The sequence below is a fragment of the Eurytemora carolleeae genome, unplaced genomic scaffold (assembly GCF_000591075.1).
Source record: "Eurytemora carolleeae unplaced genomic scaffold, Eaff_2.0 scaffold95, whole genome shotgun sequence".
In the NCBI taxonomy this organism is placed as follows: domain Eukaryota; kingdom Metazoa; phylum Arthropoda; class Copepoda; order Calanoida; family Temoridae; genus Eurytemora; species Eurytemora carolleeae.
Window position 1 is genome coordinate 227,533 of NW_019396113.1, and position 27,836 is coordinate 255,368.

At 31.7% G+C, this 27,836-nt stretch overlaps 1 protein-coding gene across 1 annotated transcript; it reads left to right on the forward strand.

Annotated features, from left to right (window-relative positions):
- The first annotated feature begins 8,365 nt into the window (after positions 1–8,365).
- On the forward strand, positions 8,366–27,780 carry LOC111695286 (uncharacterized). Its single transcript, XM_023464543.1, has 17 exons — positions 8,366–8,390; positions 9,102–9,150; positions 11,978–12,006; positions 13,546–13,611; positions 13,916–13,970; positions 14,317–14,329; positions 14,440–14,523; positions 15,971–16,045; positions 16,560–16,949; positions 17,094–17,177; positions 17,347–17,427; positions 17,980–18,063; positions 20,882–20,968; positions 21,802–21,831; positions 22,172–22,264; positions 23,191–23,280; positions 27,583–27,780. The coding sequence occupies exons 1-17, from the start codon at positions 8,366–8,368 to the stop codon at positions 27,778–27,780; spliced, it is 1,533 nt and encodes a 510-aa protein (XP_023320311.1).
- Positions 27,781–27,836: the final 56 nt, after the last annotated feature.

Here is a 27,836-nt window from a genome sequence, read left to right on the forward strand (position 1 = left end):
TAGTTCCAAATATATACCAATGGTTAAAGGTTACCTGTAGGGCAGATANTTCTCTAGGAAATTACCGTGCATTTTTGCGGCTTCAATTTTTACATTAAACTTTAGTCTGCAATGAAAAATAGTAAGATTTTAAGTCGGAAAACTTGCAATTTAAAAACTCAGTTAAAACAAATAATCCCCACGGCGCAGAAAACCTTAAATTTTGTTTCGATTTTCACAGAGTTCTGTTATATTTTCACCAAACGTTTTTGTCTAACTTTTAATTAAAATCAATAAATTCAATCTGGTTTTTAGCGTACACATTCTAACAGGGTTGCCACCCATAAGATTATTTCAATTTTCAAATAATCGAAAATATGGCTATAATTATTTCAATTAACCATAATATTTCTTTTTCAAAATTGCTTAATGAGCTATACTTTAAATTAATTGAAAATTGATTGGTTTTGATAAAATGTTTTGTAAAAAAAGTAATAACATTGTTTGATGTTTATAGATTTTAAAACCGGAAAAAAGGCAAAAGTTATAGTTGATTAGCCTGAGTTTAATTGCCGACGAATTGAGTACAAAGAGTACAAATGTACGCTACATTCATTCAACTTTAAAATCAAATATTCATTTCCAGGGGCATTCTAAGGAATACTGTTTTGGGGGGGGGGGGGGGGGATTTTACCCACAAAAAGATATAGATTTGAAGGCTCTCTTAAAATTAAAAGGTTTTGATAAAAATCCTGCAATTACTAACACACTTTCCAGACCAGGCCCCCCCAGCTCGACTTGTCATGGCCATGACCAAAGTCCCTGTTTAAAATTCCCTGGGGGTGGATTCTCATTTGAACTACTCCCGTTCGAACTATTGTTCGTTTGAACTATTGTTCGTTTGAACTAAATTGTTCATTTGAATGTTCATTTAAACTCTTGTTCATTTGAACTATAATGTTCAATTAAACTACTGACATGACGTCATATCCTGTAGTTCAAATCAACACGTATTACTGCTCATTTAAACTATTTTTCTACCAAATTCAGTTTTTAAATTTTTTTATAATTCTCATATGTTAGTATGATTTAATTAATTAGATCAATTACACAGAAATTCAAATAAACATGAAAATAGAATAAATTAACAAAAAATAGTTCAAATGAACATAAAAATAGTTCAAATTAACATAAAAATAGTTTAAATGAAAAAAATAGTTCAAATGAACTTTAAAATAGTTTAAATGAAAAAAAAATAGTTCAAATTTCAACTTAAAAATAGTTCAAATGAAAAAAAAATAGTTCAAATGAAATATAGTTCGACAAATGAAAAAAAATAGTTCAAATGAGAAAAAAATATTTCGAATGAAAAAATGACAAAAAAATAGTTGAAATGAACAAAAAATAGTTCAAATGACAAAAAAATAGTCCAAATTAACATGAAAATGGTTCAAATTAAATAGTTAAAATGAAAAAAAAATTAAAGTTCAAATATAGAAAAAATAGTTCAAATGAAAAATAAACAAAAAAGATTTCAAATAAAATAGTTGAAAAACATATAAATAGCTAGTAACCTGACAGAGTCTTAATTTATTTGCTCGAAAACTAACTTTAACATTATCACTTAACTTACTAAATCACAGCTAGCCATCAGCGCAACTATAAGTGTGGGTCTGTCCTAGAGAACGATTTTTGGACCCCCGCGATCCCTCCCCCCCTCCTATCAATTTTGTTCATGACCACTTATTTTTCATTTTTTTCAGCAAGATATTATTTATTTTTTATTATATTAGGTTAGGTTAGGTTAAGACAATTTCTGGGCCGAGCGCTGCGTCTAGGACAAGCTAGGGGGCCGAGCGCTGCGGCTAGGACAGGCTAGTGGGCTGAGCGCTGCGGCTAGGACAGCGTAAGGGCCAAGGGGCCGAGCGCTGCAGCTAGGACAGGCTAGGGGGCTGGGCGCTGCGGCAACATGATCAATTATATCCATGTGTTATCTATGTATACAAAATTGATGAGAGGGGGGGAGGGGGGGGGGGTCCAAAGATGGTTCTCTAGGAAATTACCTAGCATCAGGGAAAATTTTATATCAACAGGAAATTTATACAAACCTTTGTTATTGTCAAGTCTTACTTTTTAAACATAGTTTCCTTTTTCGTAATTTCCCGGGGGGGGGGGAGGGTAAGAGGATAATTGTCCCCCCTTTGTATGCCCCGGAATAAGCTGCTAATATTTTCAGTATGTAACATGAGCCCGTAATTTTACACAACTGTTTTTTATGTTTTTTATGTTTTTTTATTTGAACTATTTTTTTGTCCATTTGAGCTACTTTTTTGTTCATTGTAACTATTTTTTTGTTCATTTCAACTATTTTTTTTGTCCATTTCAACTATTTTTTTGTTCATTTGAACTATTTTTATGTCTATTTGAACTATTTTTTTGTTCATTTCAACTATTTTTTTGTCTATTTGAACTATAATTTTTGTCTGTTTGAACTATTTTTATGTCCATTGAACTACTTTTTTGTTCATTGTAACTCTTTTTTTGTTCATTTCAACTATTTTTTTGTCCATTTCAACTATTTTTTTGTTTATTTGAACTATTTTTTGTTCATTTGAACTATTTTTTTGTTCATTTGAACTATTTTTTTGTTCATTTGAACTATTTTTTTGTTCATTTAAACTATTTTCATGTCCATTTGAACTATTTTTATGTCCATTTGAACTATTTTTATGTCCATTTGAACTTTTTTTGTTCATTTAAACTTTTTTGTTTTGTTTATTTGAACTATTTTTTTGTTCATTTAAACTATGCTTACGTATTTCATTTATAATATCAATAGTTCAAATGAACTGAAAAATAGTTCAATGAGCAATATATTTACTAGTTTGAACTATTGTTCATAATTCAACTACTACGTGGTACCGCGTGCAGTAGTTCAAACGAACAATAGTTCAAATGAACAATATTTCAAACGGGAGTAAATCAAATGAGATAGCATCCTCCCCACGTTCTTTCTTCTCTCTGTCCCATCTTGCGAAAGCAATCCCATGATTGCTGTATGTCCTGGATAACAGGGGTTGTTTGACTCTTCTCTTTGAGGCAGTCACGTTGCCCTGAAGACAATTTAAGTCATATTGCATTGTTTAAATTGATCCAAATCATTTAGGTTGTCTATCGGATCCTCGTAGGATACAAACGGGATATCTCGTTGACTTCTTTTGATCCCTTTGCGTCGTCTCCACTTGGTTTCCCCTTGCTGCTGATTTCTTTGTCGTTTCTATGTTCAGGTAAACTCTGATGCATCCATGTCAATGTCTGGTTCTCAACTGGTATCAAGACCTATATGGTTAGTTGATCGCTCAACCTCAGCTTTGTCTTGGATTTCCATGAACTTGCTACATCCACCAATTGGGCTCGCAGATTAATCCATCTTTGAAAATAGTCTTGTATTCTTAAAATTAAATTTTTTTGATGAATTTGTTTGAAATTTTCGTTCATTTGCATAATTTCCATTGTTTTCGCGAAATTTTTGTATTTTTCGCGAAATTTTGCGTTAGTATTTTGCGAAATTTTCGCATTATTTTTTTGTGATATTTTTCATTTTCTATTTCGCGAAAATTTTGCATTTTTTCATTTTTTCACAAAACAGATTGAAGCAAAATTGTGAAAAAAATGAAAAATTTTGCATTTTTGCAAGCAAGCCAAATGTGAAAAATGAAGCTAAATAGTTGCAAAAAATGCAAAATTTTCGCAAAATCGATTTGTCCTTTTTACATGTCATAATTATTTTCTTTACCTATATCCTTTTTTTTCAACTCATAGAATTTAAGTATAATTGTTGTGATTTTCATTTTCAAAAATGTCTTTTACTTTCTCTACTTTAAATACTAATTATTACTAACAATAAAATGTCGATTTTTTAAGAAACAATTCTATTTTTCTGCTAGTTTTGTTTGAAGGAGAGATAAAGTATAGTACATGCAAGGTAATTGGACTGTGTGTACTGTGTACCTGTAAAGCATCCTTATACTTATGCCTGATTTCCAAGAAGCCAAATGTTTTGCCCTTCCCCTCCAAGATTTATTTCTGTATACGCCCTTGGATGGATCTCCTTCTAGATCTGTAGAATAAGTTATCTTGAGTTCTCCTACTTCATTGTCCACCTGATACTCTTCATTCTCTTCCTTCCTTGGTTCATCTAAGTGATCTGATCTTGATAATACATCTGCGTTCACGTTCTCGATCCCCTTCTTGTGTATCACAATGAACTCCTACTGGGCCAGCTCTGTAAACCAATGTTGAAAAATGAACTCATTAGATCGTAATTAACGATCGTTTTCAAAAACGATTTACAACCCTACATAAGGATGCTTTACAGGCAGAGTAAAAGCTTATACACACCTTGCGTACATATAGATGTATATTTAAATTCATATATAGCCGTTTTTTATAATTAAACCATTACTCTATTTTTTATTCAAATTGACAACGATTGTCTTTTTATTATTTGTAGTTATTAGTTATCACTTATGGATAACTGTTCACAATTTTTATATTTGTTAGTTATTGTTGAGAATTTGTTCAATGTTATCGCTAAGAGAAACCTATAAAAGTCACAAATGCAAACCAGAAAAATAATTAGTGGAGATTGGAGAGGCAAATGAGAAACAAGGTAAATTTGAAATGGCCCTTAAGAAAAGAGTCTTAGCTTTTATAGTAAAGGCTCCACCATATGCATTCCTCTGTCCATTAAATTCAACCAAGGCCAGTGGATTAAAAAATAAACATTTGTATAGATAGATGGAAAGTTGAATAAAGATAGACATATTGATCGATAATCTAGATAGATAGATAGATAAAGTGTATTGCTAAAATACATGTATCTGTGTACAGAACGAGTTTACAATTACAAATTGATGATTATTTTAATTGAAGTATTAAGTAATCAGGTGGAAAATAGCTCTTGGCTGTTTTGATTATTTTATCTATCTTTCTTTTTATGTCACCTTTATAATTCTATGTATCTATTTATCTATTAATCTTTGGATTTGGAAATAATTCATATACATTATGGAATTTAATCAGAATATTTTCAAGCTCCGCTAGCAAACAATAGCGGACTAAAAAAAGACAGCTTAATTAATCATCCGATGACGGAGCTCTACAAAAAGACATTTGTGGATGAGAAAAAGAGTTCTGATCAAAGTAGAAAGTGGAAAGAAAGAAGAATTTTCTATCCTGGGGGGGGGTGTCAAAAATAAAAAGTTTAAAGATCAAGATTATTAAAAAGTAAGAAATTTTTTATTAATATAGTGAAATTAACATACATAAATATATACTTATATATATATATACATAATATATGCATAATGATTGAAATTTTACAGAATAAATGTAGTTAATGTAATTCCACTAATATTCTATCAAAAAAGTGTCCACTCTAAATTGAGACTTTCTTCCCCCCTGTAGTCACCTGTTGTTGAATTTCCATTGTTCAGTGTTTCAATATTAAATTCCCGTGCTCTCACAAGCTAAATAGTAACAAAACTTACCGCTAGAGGTCTCGTAAAGTCTTGTTAGTTTCTTTTCTTCTTTAAAGACATTCAAATATTCAACCACAAGTTTGTTTTTGTTTTCGTGAAAAGCAATCATAGTTTTAAATATTTTATCTTTGATTAGGAAAAAACACTTTTTAAAATCTGAAAGTAATAATTCCGATAACCATTTGGATATAAAAAAATTTATTCCTGCGTAGGTACGATCAACATAATAATTTATGGTATATGGTTCACAAACCTGTGTCAGATTTTAAAATTTACATCTTTAGAAGAACGCAGCTAATTAAGCTGTGTTATAATTCACTTTAGATATACAGCAGAAATCAATAAGTTCTAATCATGCATTCCTGGGCGTTGTAAATGTGATATTAATTAAAGAAATTATTTATTATAATCAGGTTAAGGGCTGTACATGGTCTAGAGGGGGAGGGATAAAAAAATCGGTGTGCTAAGCATGCAAAAAGTTAGAATTTACTCCCCACTAGATAATCCTTATTTACACCCCTGGTTGTAATAGTTGTGTGGTTTAAATAAGTATCTATAAAACGTGTGTTAAGAAGCCAGAAGTTGCCCTCCCCCTTAAAATTGTTTCATGGGGTGTCCCCTCCCCCCCTCTTCCCCCCTGTAGTCACCTGTGGTTGTGCATTGTGCAGTGTTTCAATATTAGACCCCGTACTCTCACAAGCTGAACAGTTCCAAAACTTACCGCTAGAGTTCTCGTAAAGTCTTTTAGTTTCTTTTCTTCTTTAAAGACATTCAAATATTCAACCACAAGTTTGTATTTGTTTTCGTGAAAAGCAATCATAGTTTAAATATTTTATCTTTGATTAGGAAAAAACGTTTTTAAAAATGTGAAAGTGATAATTTCGATAAACATTTGGATATAAAGAAAATAAATTTGTTGTAATAATACAACGCATGTTAGATTAAAAAAATTACATCTTATTTATAGAACGCAGCTCTTTAAGCTGTGTTAATAAAATAAATAAATTTTTAATTTGTAATTCAGCGTGTAAATGTAATGTAAAGTTAAAAATTATTTATTATAATCAGGTTGAGAACTTGAGGGCTATAAAGTCTGAGACTGTTAAAAAGTTTACACAGTTAAATAGAACAGGATTGAATTAAAACGTATTACATAGAATTTAGAAAAAGGACAAAATGAAATAAATATACCAAGGTAAACTAGACAAAAGGAGAACACGGGCAGATGTAGTACATTTGAATTTCCGAGCCGGGTCAACCTTTCCGGTCCCAGTTTGTACTTCACAGGACTAGCCGGTGCAACAAGGTTGACGCAGTAAGACTTTATGCTTCATATAGGCTGAATTTACTTTTACTAAAGGGGCAGATTGACATTGAGAAGGTCAAATTTATGCGACACTAACAGTACGACTTTGTAACCTTGTAGCACTTCTATTTTTGAATTACGCACAAATATGCTGATTACAAATTTATCTGGTTGAAAACATATAAGATTTCAATTAAACGTGCAATATCTTTTAGTTTAACATGGGACATTGGCACTCAAATATCAAAAGTAAACAAAGAAGAAGGGATATTAGCACTTAGCAGGGCAATTAACAAATACAATTACAGAAACAACTGTAGAAATTTACGTTAAAAATTTTAGTTGCTGCAGGACATAAATTGTTTTTACTTTTTTGGATGGAGAAAGCTAGGCATCAGAAAACATTTTAAGATCCAGTTTTTAAAAATGTTTTAAAATAGAACTGCAGTTTTTAGTTTAATAAAACAGAAGTTTCATTTTAATTAACAAGAGGGAAGCTGTATCTTATATTCAACTAAATCCGATAATAGAATTTTTTGTTAGAGCAATGTTTAACCATATTTTTATCAATAGAAATGTTTTCATGTTCATATATATTCCTTTGCACAAAGAGAATATATTTTTATTCAAATACATCTGCATTGAACTTAAGTATAATTCATTTTTTAAAGGCTCATGGTGTGCGAAACATTTTTTATTCCAAGATGCAAATTTATAATGAAGAAATTCTAAGATTTTTTTTTTGTAGAAAATCACTCACCTGACCTCATGAAAGGTTGCACGGTCGACATTTAAAGAAATTACCTCACAGCACATACAATAATGAAAATTGCGACATTTTCTTTATTATTGTGACATGGCATCATTAAAGCCCAGGGGTGGACACAGGGAGGGGCGTAGCCCCCCCATAATTTGGAATTGGAATTTTTTGTTCCTATTTTCAGTATAGCTTCTCAATAGCATGCTTAAGGGAAAGAAACCCCAGTGCAAAACAGGAAAAAAATCTGTCTTAATAAACTATAATGTGTGAAAAGTTAAAAATCTAGTTTTTAGTCTTTAGTCATTAATTTGGACTCTTTTTGAGTCTTTTAAGTCAAAAAAAAGTTTTGCCTCCGAAGCGATTTTTTGTTTCTAATTATGAATTTTTTTGTTCCTAAAAAATCTTGCCCCCCCTCACTTAAATCCTGTATCCGCCCCTGTTAAAGCCTACTTTACACATAATACATATGTACTTGAAGACTGGAGAGTTTCATGTTTTTAAAGAAGATCAAATTAAGAATTAATATTTCTCCCAATGCTTAGCTGGGACTCATCTGGAAAGCTCTTTATGTTTATACCCACGCAAGCAACCTAAAAAGGAAAAGAATAGGATGACAAAAAATAATAAAAATGAATAAATATCATCAACCCGTTTTAATTTTTCCAAAGTTTGGTGAAAAAAATGGAAAAATATTTGTTATTTTAAGAGTTATTTTTACATCTTCTTAAAGTCTTTATATTTTTCCATAATCTCCGATCTCATTCATTTCTAACCGAGATGCCAGGCCGGATGCTTGGTCCAGGTACAATTTAAAAATATACAAGTTTTACTAAAATATTTAAAACTAGCTGAAGTGCCCGACGTTGCCCGTGGAATTTTACAAAACACTTGGAAAATTTTTTCGAATTTTTGAGAAAAAATTTAGATTTTTGAAAAAATATTTTTTGATTTTTGAAAAAAAAAAATTTTATTTTTGGAAAGAAAAGAATTTCGAATTCTTTTGGTTTTTTTCCCACGGGGGGCCGGGGGTACTCAAGGGTTCCCTCAAAAATTTTCAGTCTAGGCGTTTGGCCGACTATAGCTGACATATAAATAAATATACATACTAATATACTATGAGCAAAGAGCTTGATTATAAAGATAAAAAATAGATAATTTTACACAGTAAATATAATATCATTTTCCATAATGATTACAATAAAAATTGACAATTTGCAATATATTTACAATAAAATAGACACTTTTCCAATATAATTGCATGCAAAAAATTATATTCTTCAGAATGATTACAAACAAAAAAAGAAAAAAATAGTTATTAAATAAAAAATTACAAAATTGCAAAGGAAATTTAAAATTACTTATAATATATATACACCAATATTACCAATAACATTACCATTGACAGTTATCAAATTATTACAAAAAAATAGTTTTCTATATAATTTCATCAATAACAGAAATATTATAGTGTATAAAAAATAATAAATACTAAAATACGTAATCATAAATTTAGGTCTTTGGTTTGTATTTCTCGCAGGGTTCTTGTTGGCTGATGCTCAGGGGTAGGGTATTTGAAGGGTATTTGAAGGGTATTTGAGGGGTTTTTGAAGAGTACTTTGAAGGTTACTTTGAAGGGTATTTGAAGGGTATTTGAAGGGTACTTTGAAGGGTATTTGAAGGGTATTTGAAAAGTACTTTGAAGGGTATTTGAAGGGTATTTGAATGGTACTTTGAAGGGTACAAGCTCCCTATAAATAGTGGGTCATTTGAAATTACCTCTAAATTCCAAATAACTTTCCATTGATAGAGCTGTAGGTCTGATTCACGGTTCCCTTTGAACCTTTACCAGATCAATCATTTGGAATATATCATCGTTTTATGGTTTGAGATGAGTTTATTTTTTAACAATTTTCTCACTTGTTTCAATAACAACAATCTGTCAGTCACTTTTTTAAGTTAAAAACATGGATATCAGATTTAAAAATAAATCTAAATCTTGCAACACTTTTAAGGGTTCTTTAGTGACTTAAACATAAAATAAAAATAAAAATTTTGATTAAAGATTTATAAACTGTAAAATAGGCTCCTGGGTACTTTGATTTGAGAACTGAGAAGCGAGCTTATATGCCGGTCTTCTGGAAAATGTTGGAATCGATCAAATCAAATAATAAGGTATATTTAAAAAACAACATGTATAGTAAGTCACATTATTGACATGGAGACTTGAGATGGCAGGTACCGTTGTGAATTGGTCTTGACAATCTTTTTCTGGACTTGAAAATACGTTTACAATTTCTATTAACCCCATTTGGCCTGAAGGGGGGGGGGGGGGGTAAATTTGACTCCCCCCTATAATCATTTTGCTATAACTTAAAAAGTATTTTCGCTAGAAAGCTCAAATTTTCTGGCTTTTCTTACTAACCCATGCCGCTCTCTACAGAAAGCTAAAAGCTGTGCTTTTATACCCACTGCCTGAATCCTCTTTGGAAAGCCTTTAACAAAAGCAAGCATACTGTACAAATTTTGCAAAGAAATTTTGCACACATTTTTGCACAGACATTTTTAAAGAGAATTTGCACATTTTCCGTTTTTTCTTGATTAAACATTTAGGTTTTAAAATTTTTGCAAATTTGCCATTTTTTTATATTGTTGAAGTAGAACCCAAGGGCTTTCCATAAACGTATCAAATGTTATAGATTTCTTATAAAAATAAAGTAAGAAAATAAAGGGGGGGGGGGTCAATTTAATTCCCCTTCCAGGCAGCCAGTCGGTAAACCAGAAGTGTTTTTTTCAAAAAAACATTTTTAAAGCTTGTTTATTAGAATGATGACGATCTACCGGGTGTCAAGAAAAGAATGTATTTCCCAGCTTTCCTGAAAGAGCTGAGCAACATCAGGAAAAAAGAGGTTGGTGCATGTGGCAGCAACGCTCGGCCCCCTAGCCGCAGCGCTCGGCCCAGAAAGTGTCTTAACTAATCTATCCCGTTGCCGCCACGCACGGCCCCCTAGCCCATCCTAGCCGCAGCGCTCGGCCCAGAAAGTGTCTTAACCTAACCTAACCCTAAATAACAAAAAAATAAAAAATAATAAATACTAAAATACGTAATCATAAATTTAGGTCTTTGGTTTGTATTTCTCGCAGGGTTCTTGTTGGCTGATGCTCAGGGGTAAGTGACCCCCCCCCCCTCCCATCTGGATAAAATCCTGTATAGACCCCTGTAAGAATACTATCTAATCGATATGTCAGTGGCCGTTCCTTCCATAAACTACATTGGTCGACAACTTGGCGTCTCCTATATTGGTCGTCAGTGTACGGAGAAATTATCTATCTATCAGAATTTAACATGAGACATCTCGCGGCCAACACATCGTCTCCCAAAGTACGTGAACTACACGACCAATATCTTTAGAGAGAACGGGGTCTGAGCCCGAAAAAGAAGTTTACCGAGTTTTCTCTTTGGGCTATGGAGGCCATGCATTTGCGTAGATTTTAATTTCATAAATCAGAAAACAAAAAGTGAATGTAACGAAACCACATAAAATAATATTTCTAAACACGAATATTGGTATCTCCAAACCTGCCTGACCCCATTCATGAAACTGTGTTTTATTACGATGCTGTAGAAAATATTGCATACTCTATCCAAAGCGCGTATACGGGGGGGGGGGGGGGCTAATGGGGCAAATCCCCCCCCCCAATGGATCAGTGAGATCAAGAGGAGTTTCTGGCCCCAATAAATTTCCTTTAATATCAGATTAGTTATTAGATAGAAAGAAAACTTGGTTTAGAGAACTAGGGTTTAGACATCCTTGTTAAAAACTTGCAATGCTCATAATGACACTTCTGGCATATATTTGTATTTAAAACCCTAAAGAATTGTTTCATTTGAAGTACAACTACTACCTTCAAAGAAAGTAAAACAGCAAAACCATTAAAAACTTTAAAAAATGAAGGGCGGAACCATCAAAAACCAAACTACGAATAAATACAAAAACAGAAGTCTGATTGGCGAACATATATTATATATGTTCAAAAAATCGATCCGAAAAATTGTTCAATAAAATTGCAGGTTTGTTTTTAATTCGAGTTTTTTTTCGCATAAATTTTCTTTCCGGGTTAAAATGGTTTCCTTCTAAATATTTATTTTAATAATTTACAATTTTTTTTATTTACAGAATACTGTTTTTAAATGTTTGAAGTTTTCTATAAACTTTTTAGAAGAAACCAAACCATATAAATCTACTTTTTAACTTCGGTAATATATTTTAATTCTTCAGAGTAAGTTTAAGATTTTAAAAATTTTGGCTTTGATTGGAAAAAAGTGGGTCGTCTTCGGTATTTTTTTATGGATAATAAAATAAATCTGTCCTTAAACTGTTCAATTTACAGGCATATTCAAGGCCATCAACCTGCCAGAGGTAAGATTTAATTCAAAAAAAAACCTAAAGGGACTGTAATCGTAATTTCAAGAGAACCTCCATGCAAAAATGACAATGCCCGGTTCACTGCCCATGTTTTAATTAGGTTAACCCGCGGGCTCTCTTCAAACGGGACCTGTGCATTTCTACTGCAGGAAAACATATAGAAATTAACAGACTTAAACACTTTTAATGCTAGAAATACGACGATGTTCTATATTCAAAGAGAATAGAATATATATTAGAGGGGAATTTACTAGAAAAAACTGTAAAACGGCCATTTTGTTTTACTGTTTCCATACTGCAGGGGTACTTCACATATTTATGCTATATAACGTTTTGGGCCCTGGAATATCATTCTATAGAAAATCTAAAATTAATATTAAAAGAAAACCAAATTATGAAATAGGCTGGTTTCATAATTGACCAATGATCATTTCACGTAGACTCTATGCCTTTCACTTTACAAACGATGATTTTCCGTTATAACTATAAATCAAATGATTTTTTTTATTCATCTAATTCATTATAAAGTTTATTTAAAAGCTTTAAAAATTCGAAATTGAAATGGATAGTCTAGGGAACATACTGTATTAATGTACTCTACTGCATATAATTTGTGAACATTTACATGATTTGTACACTTTGAACTCCCTTTCAGGCTGAAAGGGACTGAAAAAATTCATACCGAAGGATTCTCTAAATTCCCCTCTAATATATATTCTTTTCTCTTTGCCTATATTATTGATTTGATAAAAGTTTCAAAGGTACGGTTGTCAATCGGGCATTAAGCAATCTGTCCATTGAGGGTCACTTGAAATTACGCTGAGAGTCCCTTTGGAAAAATATAAAAAAAATTCATGATGTTTATAATTTTTACTTTTGTTTTCTTGAACTATAAGAAAGTGTATCATGAATCTTACATTTTTGATTATAAAGCAGATGTACTGCAGTTCCTGAGCCCAAAACTTAAGACATCGTTATGAAAACCAGTTGTAAAACCCGGGTTTCGCGAATGGAGTTGCAGGCAGTTTTGTGAATATCAATACTTTTGTATTAAAATATTATTTTTTTCAATTTGTTTATATTCTCCATTTTTTTCGAATCTCTTAAATCAAAATCTACACAAATGTTAAGACCCCAAAAAAGGAAACTCGGGAGTTTCGTTCAACGATACTCTTTTAAATGGGCTCTTGGAAGCATGTTAAAAAAAACTCAGCCTAGGCATCACTAATTTTGTTTTCATTCCTCCCAGAAACTGCAGTACACTGTACAGTGTACACATCATCTTTGGGAAGTTCCTCAAATATTCCTTCATTTAAATTCCTCTTGCATATACTGCAGTACACTCTAATATGAAAACAAAAAAGTGTATCTTACTAAAAACACTGTTAAAAAAAACCTTATCATGTTCGTATAATAACTAAAATTACAGATAACATTTTGATAGAAATTTTAAACAAGATATCAGGGATATCTCACAAGTTTTGAAATCCCGTGAATTCTTATTTTTAAATGATTTCTTTTAACAATGGAAAGATGTTCCCCGAAATGGTGGCGGTGTACCGGCTTATCTACCTAAACTTGAAGCAGTGCATAACTTAGGTAATTATTTGGTTTGGAGGATTTTCAGATATTTGCTTTGGAGATTTTCAGATATTTGGTTTAGATGATTTAGACATTTGGTTTGGGTGATTTGGATGTTTGGTTCAGATGATTTTCAGATATTTGGTTTGGAGGTGTTTAGATATTTTGTTGGTTGATATTTAGTTATTTGAAATATAGATATTTTGATTTAATTTAGATATTTGGTTTGGAGGTATTTTGAAATTTGTTTGGAAATATTAAAATATGCTACATATATTAAAATCTTCGAAAGACCTATTTTTAATAAAATTTTTTTTTATAGATGTCACGCCCATGAATACAAAGGAGAAGCAACCATACTATAAAATGCGTTTGAGGAAAAAAATTAACTTATCAATATTTTTTTTATGCAGTTTTGTTATCAAAATAATACTTAAACCCTGTCCCTATCCCGATTGTGATTCCACCCATGCTTCTGCTTCTTTTCCCCATACCTTAATATGGCTTGCACTACAACGTTCAAAATTTGTCGCTTTTCCAACATAATTTTGAAAAAAAACTTTTCAAAGCAAACGGTGGGATAAAGGGCGGCCTAAAAGCCCCCTATTCTCAGTCCCCCCACCCCCCGACCTATAATAGACGAAAACTACCCAACCGGGATAGTGTCTAGTTTTTTATTTCATAAAAATGAGCAAATTAATTTTTTTTGTACGTGGATAACAGACTTCATAAAAGGGTAATTTGGTTAAATATCTATTATCTAAGCTTTTTATTTTGCATTGATGATTGCAATATCATTATTTTTAAAGTTTTAAACAATATACAAAACAAAGATTAACCTGTCAGGATGTGGTTGAGCTGCAGGCTGAAAAAAGAAGATACACACCTCCCCTGGAAAGCTTAAAAGAAGAGCTTGCCCAACCACTGCAGGTAAATAAACTTTTAAAGGGACTGTAAGCGTAATTTCAAGGGACCAATAGCTTTCCATCCAAAGATTGCAATGTCTGATTTACGGTAGCCTTGAAACCTTAATCTGATCTAGAAACTGAATTGTTTAAAGAAAATGAATATTTTATTCATACATCATCAGACAAAGCTTTTAAGGTTATCGTTGTAAATCTGGCATTGTCATCTTTGCCGGGAGGGTAACTTGAATTTACGTACACAGTCCCTTTAACTAGAATTAACCTTTGAGCATTTCTGAGAAAAATTTCATGGCCAGCTCAAAGAAAAAAAAATTAGACCGATAACTTTAATAGTTTGGGTGCTAGGGAGGGTGGGAAAAAATGCCTAAAAAAGGGTAAAAAAATGAAAAAAATATTTTTTTGTTTTAAACAAATATCATAGTGTAACACATATTTCTACATCCACTTTTCAAGGGCTTTTCTAAAATATAGTTTTTAGATCTGTAGCTTTAGTCACAAAAAAGTTATGGGCTATTTTCGATTTTTTTTTTCACACCCTTTAAATAAAAATAAAATATTTTTTAACAAAAAATCCTTTAAATCACTATTCATTTCACAATGATAGTGTCCAAAATGAGAGTGCTAGGACAAAAAAACTTCAGGGGGGGCGGCGCCAAACGTCCCTCCAGTCTGTTTAGGGTTAACTAATAAAGATAGAATGTTTTCTGTCTGCAAAATAAATACATTTTGGTAAATTTTCTTCTTTTTCCCTCTGCTGCATAACCTCACAAGTCATTTAAAAAGATAAATTTGAAAATGATGAATTTTCAATTAGAAATACTTTTATTCAGCTGGAGGATCATTCAATTTTAATTCAGAGTCATTAATTTACAAAAAAAAACTATATTATTTAATCAATACATTTTTTTTTACAAAAGTCTACTTTATGGACATTTTCAATAAACTAGGTCTTTTAAGTTGGATACTTTACAGTAATAATATCATAGAAGCGGAATGATAATTTGATTCTGGGATAAAACTAGAATTACTGCAATATATTTTGTAATTTGAAGTTATGTGGGTTTATCAGAACTTTCGTATTGTGAATCAAGCATTTACCTCAATTTAAGGCTGATTATTATAATTCCACTTCTATATCCAGGGGTGGTCATACCCCGCATATATAGTGTACATCTCTGTTACAGTTTTGATGCACGAATTTAACATTTAATTGACATGTAATTTGACATTTGGCGCATTTTGAGTATTTGCATGTGCACCACGATTGACGCATTAAATACGGAATTCACGCAACGATTTTTTAATTCCTGCATGTAAACCAACCCTACATTGAAGTAAATCAACCCTACATTGAAGTAAACCAACCCTACATTGAAGTAAACCAACCCTACATTGAAGTAAACCAACCCTACATTGAAGTAAACCAACCCTTCATTAAAGTAAAGTTACAGATAAAGGGCGGGAGTAGAGAAGGACAAGAACTAAACAGTATCAGACCATTTTTTCAACGCTATAACACAATGAAGGTAACCCCCCCCCCCGTATTGTTTAGTTTGAAATAGCGATGGGTTTCGTTTTTGTTAACATACAAATTTTTAAGAACAAACAATATTTTTCGTGAACGATGTTGTCGTTCAGAAGAAAACGAACAATGCACAAACTCCACATGGTTCGTTCAGAAAGAAATAAAAAAATTAACGAAAAAAACAAAAACAAACGATTAAAAAAACATTGGAACAAAATTATCCTTTTTTACTGAAAGGACAATTTTATTGAAAAGCAATTTTTCTAAACTAACAGAATCGGAGACATCTTATGAAATTATAAAATATCGTTATCTAAATCATACATGATATGAAAAGCTGGAGATATTATAGTTTTAATTTAATAATTGTATGGAGCTCTTACAAAAATAGTCCTGCTTATTTCATGACTATTTATTAATTTATACAATTATAATGATATTTAGGTATAATGCTATAACATTTTTTATTCTCTTGATGTCTCCATAGCTCTGGGTTAAATTGAATCTTTTTTAAGAATGACCATGATGAGATGATGATCATTGAGAAAAGGGTTGTCATGCCCGCGTTCTGGAAAATCATGGAAGAAATTAAATCCAATAATGAGAAAAGGGTTGTCATGCCTGCTTTTTGGAAAATCATGAAAGAAATCAAATCTAACAATGAGGAAAGGGTTGTCATGCCCGTTTTCTGGAAAATCATGAAAGAAATCAAATCCAATAATGAGAAAAGGGTTGTCATGCCCGCTTTCTGGAAAATCATGAAAGAAATTAAATCCAATAATGAGAAAAGGGTAGTCATGCCTGCTTTTTGGAAAATCATGAAAGAAATCAAATCTAACAATGAGAAAAGGGTTGTCATGCCCGCTTTCTGGAAAATCATGGAAGAAATCAAATCCAATACTAAGGTAAGCGAGCTGGGCATGGATTTAATTAACAAACCTGCAGTTTGTGAATGAAAAAAGACACATTTTTAAAAAAATGTCTTCTTCAATAACAACAATTAAGGAAACACACAAACGAAAGAAGTAGTTACGAGTTCCATTGTTCAGGATGAAAACGGTTTGCATGTCACAAAAAGAATTTTTATGCCAACAATCTGGAAAATGATGGAACAAATGCAGAGAGAAAGCATGGTAACTTTTTTTTTACAGAAAACAACGTTCCTATATGTATTTTTAAATGAAAATGTTTTTTTTAAGCCATGAAAAGAGTTATTATTTCAGCAATTGATGGAGCAAAATGAAATAGTTAATGATTAAAATGAACTCTTGAAGGTCATAACTATCCTCTAAGTCTTTTAAGGATGAAGATGGTTATGTCACAAAAGGATTATTTGCACCTGGAGTTTGGAAACTGATGGAAAAAATGCAGAAAGATACCAAGGTAAGAAATTAAAATGTTTAAAGAAGGGTTTCCACTAAAAAAAAATTGTGTAAAATTTTGCGCAGTTCCATGCAAATTCCCTGGCAAAAAATTCCGCAAAATGTGCATGAAATTCCAAAATTTTGCACGATCTCAAATTTTGCAGAAGCAAAAGAAAAAGACTTGCAAAAAAAGTTTACTCAACATGGCACACATTTTTTTTACTTCATAATCTTTCCTTGCTCTTGTTATGCGAATAATGGCTTTTGTTTCAGGAAATTAACACTTGACATGCAATTTATACGCAATTTGCGCACATTTATTGGGTTTAATCATTCTGCGCAATTTGCGCATTTGATATGCACAGAAAATATGGAATTTGCAAGCACGGATTATTTCATTCTTTTTTCTCAACCCAATTTATTCCTTTGTTCCTTTTTAGAATGAAAATACTTTTTGAGTCATGAACAGAGCAATATGGATATAACGGAGCAAATGCAAAGGGAAAAGTTATGGTTATTGATAAAAATCACGCGTTTTATGGAAAATAGCGCTTCATTCCCTATTTTTTAGAGTGACGATGCTGTACATGTGATAAAAAGAGTTTTTATGCCAGCAATCTGGAAAATGATGGAGGAGATGCAGAAAAATAAACAGGTCTTAACTTGATAATTTACTTGCTGATAGGGTTTCCAATCGGAATTCCGTTGCGCAAAATTGCGCGCAGCTGTTCTCGTATTGCACGTAACTGTTCTCATATTGCGCGCAACTGTTCTCGTATTGCGCGCAACTGTTCTCGTATTTCGCGCAAGTAAAATCCACTTGCGTTGAAACCCTACTACGTAAACATTTGAACCAATGCTGGACAAAACTGCAGCTCCGACTCGCTACTGCGGTATGCTTCCAGCTCGAAGGGCCCCATAGCTCAGACAGTGAAGATTTAGGTACCTCCGTCCTATAGTTGGCCCTCGCGCTGAAGTATACTTGCAATTAGGGCTGGGCATAGTCAAACTATTATTAAGCCCTTTGTTAACGGTTAGTTTAAAGGGACCGTTCACTTATTTGGGTAATTTCAGGGTAAACTAAACAGCCTATTAACTATTTATTGATATTAGTCTTACTTTTCAAAGACAACTGTGGCCAGAGAAAAAGCAAATTTATCATTCAGAATTCCAGTGCAAAGGTATGATATCTTTGCAGACACTATTTGATGCTTTTTGACATAGTCATGGATTAAAAGAAATTTTCAAATATTAAATTAAATTGAATGTCTTCTTCCATATACTGTATTAGATATTAAAGACTTTAAAAATCTTTTACTCAAATATATTTTACGTTGGAATTAATTTTACTTTAAGATGACTCACATACAATATTTTTTATTATTCTTTTTGGTCTCAAACAACTTAACAAATTATTCGAAGACATTTTAAACTATTCACCGATGTCATGTTTCTAGGGTCACCCTGCATCTAATAGTTAATTGTAGATATCTTTAATTTTTTAAAAATTATTTTAACTTATCTAATTTCAAAATATAACTTATTTTTAACATTTGACGGTTTGATACGTTTTCTCAACTTCCCCAGAAATCCCCGTGATTTATTGAAGAAATGAAATCTAGGAACCTGTTTGTCTGAGAGAGAAAGTCGTCTTTGTATTAACCCTATTCCCGCTGGGGGGGGGGTCAATTTGACCCCCCCCTGTAGTTTTTTTTACATAACTCAAAAAGTATTGGTCTGAGGCTGTTGAAATTTTCTGACTTTTCTTACATACCCAAAGCCCTCCCTTTAGGCCTAAAACCGGGCTTTAATACTAACTGCCTGAGTCCTCAGGCACACTGCCTGAATGACTGCTTTTGCCTGTAGCAAACTAAATCTTTGTTTTGACCCACTTTCACTTGTCAGATTTTGATAAAATTTAGCTTTTTGGAAAGCCTATGACATAAGGAAACGGATTGCACAAGTTTTGCGAAAAAAAAATTGCAAATTTTTTGCAAAAAACCTGTCAAAGAAAATTTGCACATTTTTAGTTTTTCTTGATTAAAAATCAGGTTATTTAAAATTTTGCAAAAATTTTTGCATATTTGAAATGGCATGGTCAAGGGCTTTTCAAAAATGTATAATTTGTCATTTTTTGGACAAATTTTTTTTTGCAAACATTTTTACTATAAAACTGGATTTTGCGATAAAAAATTCAATTTTCGCAAATTTGCAAATTTTTTTTGCAGATTCTAAAAGTAGAGCACAAGAGCTTTCTAATGATGTATCATTTGTCATATTTGGACATAAAACATGGGATTTAGAGGGGGGGGTCAAATTGACCCCCCCCCCCAGCGTATCCTGGTTTTCAAGTACCCCAGCGGAGATAGGGTTAAACGTGTATATTTGTTAAATCATGTTTGAACATGAAAAACGTTAATTTAATTCTAAAATCAAAAGTTTTATATTTTATTGTATAATGGCTGACATTTTGGATTTTATTGGGCTGTTGTTACTGAAAAAAACGTTAAAATAGTTTCTTTTCAAAGGTATCATATCTTTCCAACCGGAATTCTGAACGATAAATTGTCTTTTTCTCTGGTCATAGATATCTTTGAAAACTAAGACTAAAACCAAGGAATAGCTTACAGGCTAATTAGTTTACCATGAAATTATCCAAATAAGTGAACGGTCCCTTTAAATACATAGTTTACTGTTAACAATTTGTTTGTTTTTCTTTAAAGCTCCTTTTATCAACGATTTTAATTTTAACGGAAGATATTTTAGGATTTTTTCTTTTCTTTTTGTTTATTAACAATTTTGTGTTTTTTTGCATGTCCTTAACCGAAACTTCAGAAGTTTAAAAAACTTGCCGATTATCACAGAATGTTGCGCAGTCCATGCTACAATGCAATATTAATACTATTTTACTGAAAACTCCAACAAAACCAGCTGTAAACCAGCTGTAAACCAGCTGTAAACCAGCTGTAAACTTTGTTTGAGCTACGACAATGGTTTTATATAATATCCCACGGAACACCTCTTCCAAATGTTTAAGAGACAGGGTAAAGAAATTATTTGCTGGGTAAAAATAATGCATCTCCAAGGTGCTTAAATTAATTACATTTTTACCTGTAAATTTAGAGATGGACGAGTTCGGGTTTTTTAATTTTATTTAATGTTCGTTAGTTTTTTTAATCGCTCAAAAAACTGATTTAATTTGTTTTCAAAATTATCGTTCATTTTCCACACATTTCGTTTGTTTCTCACTAAACGGCCTTTCAGTAAAATTGTCCGTTTAGTAAATTCGTTCGTCCCTTTGTTCGTTGTTTCATTCGCGAAAAATTTCTTTCGTTCAGAAAAACAATGCCCATCACTATACTTATTAGTAAACTAGTATTGAATACAATTCTGAGTTCATGAATTTTCATCTTCTGTTCAAATTTATAACTATAGCATATTTTATGTAAATAATAGTATATCTGTGTTACAAGGGTGACAGTGAAATAAATGTTAGTAAAAGAAGATGGACTTTGCCCCTGCATTGGAAAAGACTGAAAGAAATGCGCTTGAAAAAGAAGGTAATTCAAAATTTTGTAAATCTTGCATTACAGGCTCCTCTTTAGTCCGGGGGGTATTAGTTCCAAAACCTATTTCTAACACTGTGTGTTAGAAATGGGCCAAATATGCAAAGTTATCTTTTTCAAGTGTATATATCTTTAAATCTAAGTCGAGTAGAACAAAATTACACCATAATTTATAAAAAATGGCTAAAACTGTATATTGAAACAGTAAATTTCTAACACTCAGTGTTAGAAATGGGCAAAGTGTTGGAACTAATGTTCCCTGTAGTCTGTTTGTTTACAATATTTTCGACAAGCATGTGGAAACTTAGAGAATGACGTGCCGTTTTCGTAAGACATGTCGTCTTCTTGAGACATGTCGTCTTCTTAAGACATGTTCTCGTTCATTCGAAAATTTGTTTTTACATGGAATTTTTCCTAATGTGGTCTGCTATTTTGGGCCTTAAAATTGACTGGTTACGTACGTGTCTTATGTTCTATAGAGTTTAACTGATATCAAATATCTCATAAGCCTTTCAAACTTGATTCTCTAGGTTCGGATCGTAGTATGGATCAATAAATTAAAGACGACTTTCGATTTAAATTTTTATTTCTACCAAGCTTTCAAACAGAAATGGACTCACTTAGACATATTAACACAGAGAAGCTTTCAATTTACTGCTTCTCTTTTTTAGTTTGTAAACTTGTATTTTAAAATCTTGTTAAAATAAAAACTGGAATAGTAAAAATCGTCTTCATTGTATCCCCTGCACTGTATATTAGCCATTGAATATAAATATTTCCATAATTTATAGCTAATAGAGCTGGTTTGTATGACTCTCTTTTTTAAGGAACAACAGAATCATGAAGAAAATATTCAGGTATTAAAGGGACTATAAGCGTAATCTTCAGTGACTCTTCATTTCATATTGGGGGTTACTTATCAAAAATGCATGATTTCTCTTTCAAAATTGATTGTTTACATTTGTGGATGCTCTATAAAATTTTTTTAAACACAACGATATCTTCCACATTACTGATGACAAAACAGGTTTAAAGGTATCATTTCAATCAAACTTGGCAGTTTTAAAATGGAAAGTCATTTGCAAAAACGTCTTCAGTGCTTTTACTGATATTGAAGAAAACTATGATTTTGATAAAACACTATAAAATAATACTATATATACTATATTTACTCTAACCTCGTCGAATAATACCTAGGGTAAGGGTTACTTTGATTTGATGACAGAGAAGCGAGCGTATATGCCGCCAATGCACGCATTCTGGAACATGATGCAATTAAACAATCCCAAGGTAAATGTTGCAGAAATCACTTTTATTAAAAATCCACAATTTGGAAACTAATTAATTTAAGGCTAGAACAACAATGATATTTTATTTATCTTTGATCAAACAAAGATTTGAAGGGTAATTTGAAGGTTATTTGAAGGGTATTTTGAAGGGTATTTTAAGGGTTTTTGAAGGGTATTTGAAGGGTTCTTTGAAGGGTATTTAAAGAATATTTTAAGGGTACTTTGAAGGGTATTTGAAGGGTATTTGAAGGGTATTTGAAGGGTATTTGAAGGGTACTTTGAAGGGTATTTGAAGAGTACTTTTCAGGGTACTTTTAAGGGTACTTTGAAGGGTACTTTGAAGGGTATTTTAAGGGTATTTGAGGGGTTTTTAAAGAATACTTTGAAGGTTACTTTGAAGGGTATTTGAAGGGTATTTGAAGGGTATTTGAAGGGTATTTGAGGGGTTTTTGAAGAGTACTTTGAAGGTTACTTTGAAGGGTATTTGAAGGGTATTTGAAGGGTACTTTGAAGGGTATTTGAAGGGTATTTGAAAAGTACTTTGAAGGGTATTTGAAGGGTATTTGAATGGTACTTTGAAGGGTACAAGCTCCCTATAAATAGTGGGTCATTTGAAATTACCTCTAAATTCCAAATAACTTTCCATTGATAGAGCTGTAGGTCTGATTCACGGTTCCCTTTGAACCTTTACCAGATCAATCATTTGGAATATATCATCGTTTTATGGTTTGAGATGAGTTTATTTTTTAACAATTTTCTCACTTGTTTCAATAACAACAATCTGTCAGTCACTTTTTTAAGTTAAAAACATGGATATCAGATTTAAAAATAAATCTAAATCTTGCAACACTTTTAAGGGTTCTTTAGTGACTTAAACATAAAATAAAAATAAAAATTTTGATTAAAGATTTATAAACTGTAAAATAGGCTCCTGGGTACTTTGATTTGAGAACTGAGAAGCGAGCTTATATGCCGGTCTTCTGGAAAATGTTGGAATCGATCAAATCAAATAATAAGGTATATTTAAAAAACAACATGTATAGTAAGTCACATTATTGACATGGAGACTTGAGATGGCAGGTACCGTTGTGAATTGGTCTTGACAATCTTTTTCTGGACTTGAAAATACGTTTACAATTTCTATTAACCCCATTTGGCCTGATTATTATATTGTTATATTGAAAAGCCTAATTTTTTTCATTTTCATAATTATCAAAAGAAAAGCTCGAAATTTACTTTTTTGAGTTGAACTGATTTTTTGATTGAACACTGTAATCCTGAACTATCTTTGAGGGAATAAATAGGCTTATAATTGTGATCCTAAGTTCAAGAATTAAAATATAAACTTAATTTTATAAATTTAAACTGTAAACTGAATTTCAAGTGACCCTCCGTGCAAAAAAGGCATAATGCCCGATTTACAACAGTACTACTTCTTTAGTTCTCAAAGAGCAACAAGAAATGCGCAAGTTAATTTCACAGATAAACTGGAAATGAAAATAAAGAAACATTAGGATATCTAAATAATGTAAACTTGACCAGACAAAGCTTCGGGCGTTGCAATCTTCGCGTGGAGGGTCACTTGTAATTACGCTTACAACCTATTTAACATGAATGTTACGTTAAGGCTGAAAGGCTTCAAGAACAGATGCATTTTTTGAAGCCTTGGGCGCAGGGTTTAAACCTTATGAACCCACAGGATGATTTTACTGCCGCAACTGAGACTGAATCTGGAGCTAACTCTGAGTATGACAGATATTTAAAGATATTTAGAAAAAGTGTAAATTTGAAATCCTGTTTTGCACCTAATTTTAGCTAAAATGTGATTTTATTCTTTTTAGAATTGGCGATAAATGATTCAACCAAGAACAGGAGAAACGAGAAAAGAAGAAAAAATGCTGAAATTTGAAATTAAAAATGCACACATTCTTATTTTGATATTATGATAATTAGTTTTGATAATTTAACTTTTTAATCTTAAAATTGATAAAAATTAAGATTAAAGAGGAGGAGTTGAATTTTCCAAACTGAAATTGTAATAAATCCTTTATCAGCTGTAGATGTAATAAATCCTTTATCAGCTGTAGATGTAATAAACCCTTTATCAGCTGTAGATGTAATAAATATGAACAAATGATGAACTTTAAACATCTTGCAGTTAAGAAGTAGTGTTTAGGACTTGAAAATTAGTGAATCACGGAATGACAACCCAAATTTCTACATTTTATCCAAAAAAATTTAATTATTTTGTTACTACATTCCCGTTTTTGTTCATGTATCCCATACGCACGGGGACTAAAATAATTTAAGTTTTCCAGGCTTATTATATACAGGGTTGAACAAAAAGTATGAGACTTCATGGAGACGATTTGACAGGACTTATTCTGTACTTATATTTACGATCATCTTCAACTATATAAGCTTGATACTTTGTTACCTTTATACCTTTATATAGGCTAACTGTATGCATATATCATTAAAAAATGACCTACTTTACACATGAATTAAGCCTTACCCCAAACTCTAATCTTCTAATACCCATATCTTTGAAACTTGATATTATACACCTGTTATATTTCAAACTTAGATTATTTGATATAACAATATTAATTGTTGGAAATACACCTGTTATATTTCAAACTTAGATTATTTGATATAACAATATTAATTGTTGGAAATACACCTGTTATATTTCAAACTTAGATTATTTGATATAACAATATTAATTGTTGGAAATATCTAAGGTCTACGACATTGAGTTGCAAAGATACAAAGATTAGAAAATCAGAGTTTGTGGCGAAGACTCAATTAGTTTGACTTTTTGGGGATTTAAATTAAGATGTCTATAAAATTAAATTAAATTCTTCCTTCTTCTATATTTTCAAGTTTCTTAGACATTACACGTAACACATATGACAACATTTAAGGAAGAAATAAATATTTAACAAACGTCTAGGTTTAACTTTAGTCAATAATATCGTTGATATATTCCCCGCTTTCCCTCTTGTTCAAGTATATATATACATCTATATACCTGGCCAAGCAGTTAGGCAGTAGTATTCTTGGTTTAAACAAAACCTCCGGGTTTAGTTCAATAATCTATTTATAGCTAGTTTTGATGTTCATGAAAAGCAGAAACCATGTTAAAAACATATTTGATCTCAGCAAGATGAAGAAAAACAAATTCACATTTTCAAAAAACCAAATAATTTTAGAGCTTTTCAAAATTAGTTTTTTTTGTACACTTTAACAACCGCAATCTCCAGCTTTAATTAGTGAATAAAGAAAGTTTTCAGAAGCAAATACTTGTGGTGACCGACTACAAACCAATCCATCGTTTCTGTAAACAAACTAAATTTTTCGTAAACGATGGTGTTCAACGATGGATTGTTCAAAGAAATGAAAAAAACTATTATTTTTTTTTTAAAGAATGATAATCGAATGATTTAAATCGTTCGAACAAATTTGAAAAAAACTATCATTTTTTAATGAACGAACTAGTTTTCCAAAAGATTAAAAAGTTAGGTTTTTTACTGAACGAACGATTTTTTGGAACAGACTTTTGAAAAATGATTGTTTTTTTACTGAATGAACGATATAATTGAACAAACGATTTCACTGAAACATCGTTCACTGAGAAAATGAACGAAATAGATTGAAAACGAACGATAATTTTGATTGAACTAACGAAATGGGTCGTTAAACGATCGTTATTTGTTTCGTTTTTCAATCGTTTTCAAAAACGATCGTTTTTAAAAACGACCCACTCGTTTTGAACTTTAAAAAACGAATAACGATCGTTTTAGAAACGATCGTTTTTTATAAAAGCGATTTGTATCGTTTTTTACGATTTTTTTTTAAAATGATCGCTTTTGAAAAAACGATCGTTAAATTGTTGAAATTTATTTTAACGATCGTTAACGAAGGGTCGTCGTTAACTATCGTTAATGAAGGTTCGTCGTTAACGATAGTTACTGAAACGACGGTTTTTATAAAAACGATCGCTGTGATAAACGATCGTTTTATAAAACGACCATTTTTAAAGACGAACTTTTTGAAAAACTATCGTTTCGTTTTAGATTTTTTGTCGTTGTTTTCATAACGAAACGATCGTTTTTCAAAAAATAAAAACGTTAACAGCCTTATAAATATATAGCTAAACTTCAAGGCCCTTCAAGTTCAAAAGTTGTCGCAGTAGATTTCGAGATCAAGTTTTGTACACTGTATTTCCAAAAGCATCCTTCCTGGTAAGTATTTCTCAGCAGTTTAACTTCCTTGTGTATTATTCTATAAGTATGCAGTACACAATATATAACTGCAAGAAGGAAGGTTAACAATGAAAAAGGAAAAGTTCAGTTCTAAGACACTATAGAGTCATTTGACATACATTTACGATGGATACTTTTGGACTGCGAAGTACACAGTGTAGCTTAACTCTATCCTGAGATCCTGCATCAAAATTGGAGCTCAGTCCTTGCATTTATTAACGATGGGACTGCCCAATTCACAGCAGTACCTTTCGAATCTTTATCTAATCAATACTGTGGAAGATATCGTTTTTTTTATGGCTTGACAATTGTCTTCATAAGGTGTTGATGCAGAAATGCGCAAAATTGCTTTGTAGAGAAACCACAATTGACATAATTTTCTACATTCATTTTATTGAATGGTACTATTGTAATTACGATATTCAGTTGTTTAAACAAATCTATACCATGTATAGTAACTAGAATGTCACTATGTGACATTCATGCAGACCAAAATAATGCAAATGACGTCAACATTTTAAAGGAACCAGTCTTAAAGGTACCAGAGTTACAAAAGAGGGGTATATCTAAATCACAACGGTGGTCTAAAAACTCGTTGTTTTTTTAAATAGGAAATTTTTTATTTTGATAATTTCCACCCACTGTTTCTAGAAAAAAATGTGCAATTAATTATATTAGAAAATAACAATTAACAATAATGAATTTAAAAAGAAATAAACATATTTAAATCATTCAATCTTCATCGGAAAAAGCCTTTAAGAGTATCATTTTAAATCTGATTTTGCCTTTCTTTGGAGATTCAAGAGTTAAGCGAGATTCCAACTAAAAGTTGTTAGTTAATCGTCGAAATATACTAACAATCCACCACCAATTTATATTAAATATAATGTAAACAATAAATATGTAACTTTCCTTAACCTTTCCTTTTCCTTTTATTTCTATTTTTATATATTTTTAGAATTGGGATAAATATTCCCACAACCTCTACTGTTAGAGGTTTTTAAATATTTTATCTTGAAACACTTTTGTTAACACAAATTTGAAATTTAAGGAAGACGATTTTACCGACTCAGATGCCGATGACTATTCTCAAGACGTGTTTATCTATTTCCTCTATGAAGCGCTCACATGTCACCCTCGCTTCTTCGTTCCCTCCTCACCCCTCTACACATCCCAGCCCGGCAGTCAGATTGAAACACTGGAGATGATCACAACTCCGTCTCAGGGAGCAACCCTGGCTCCTTCATAGTGATGATGCAGATACCTAGCTATCAACAGACAATGCTTACATCCAGCTCAATATTG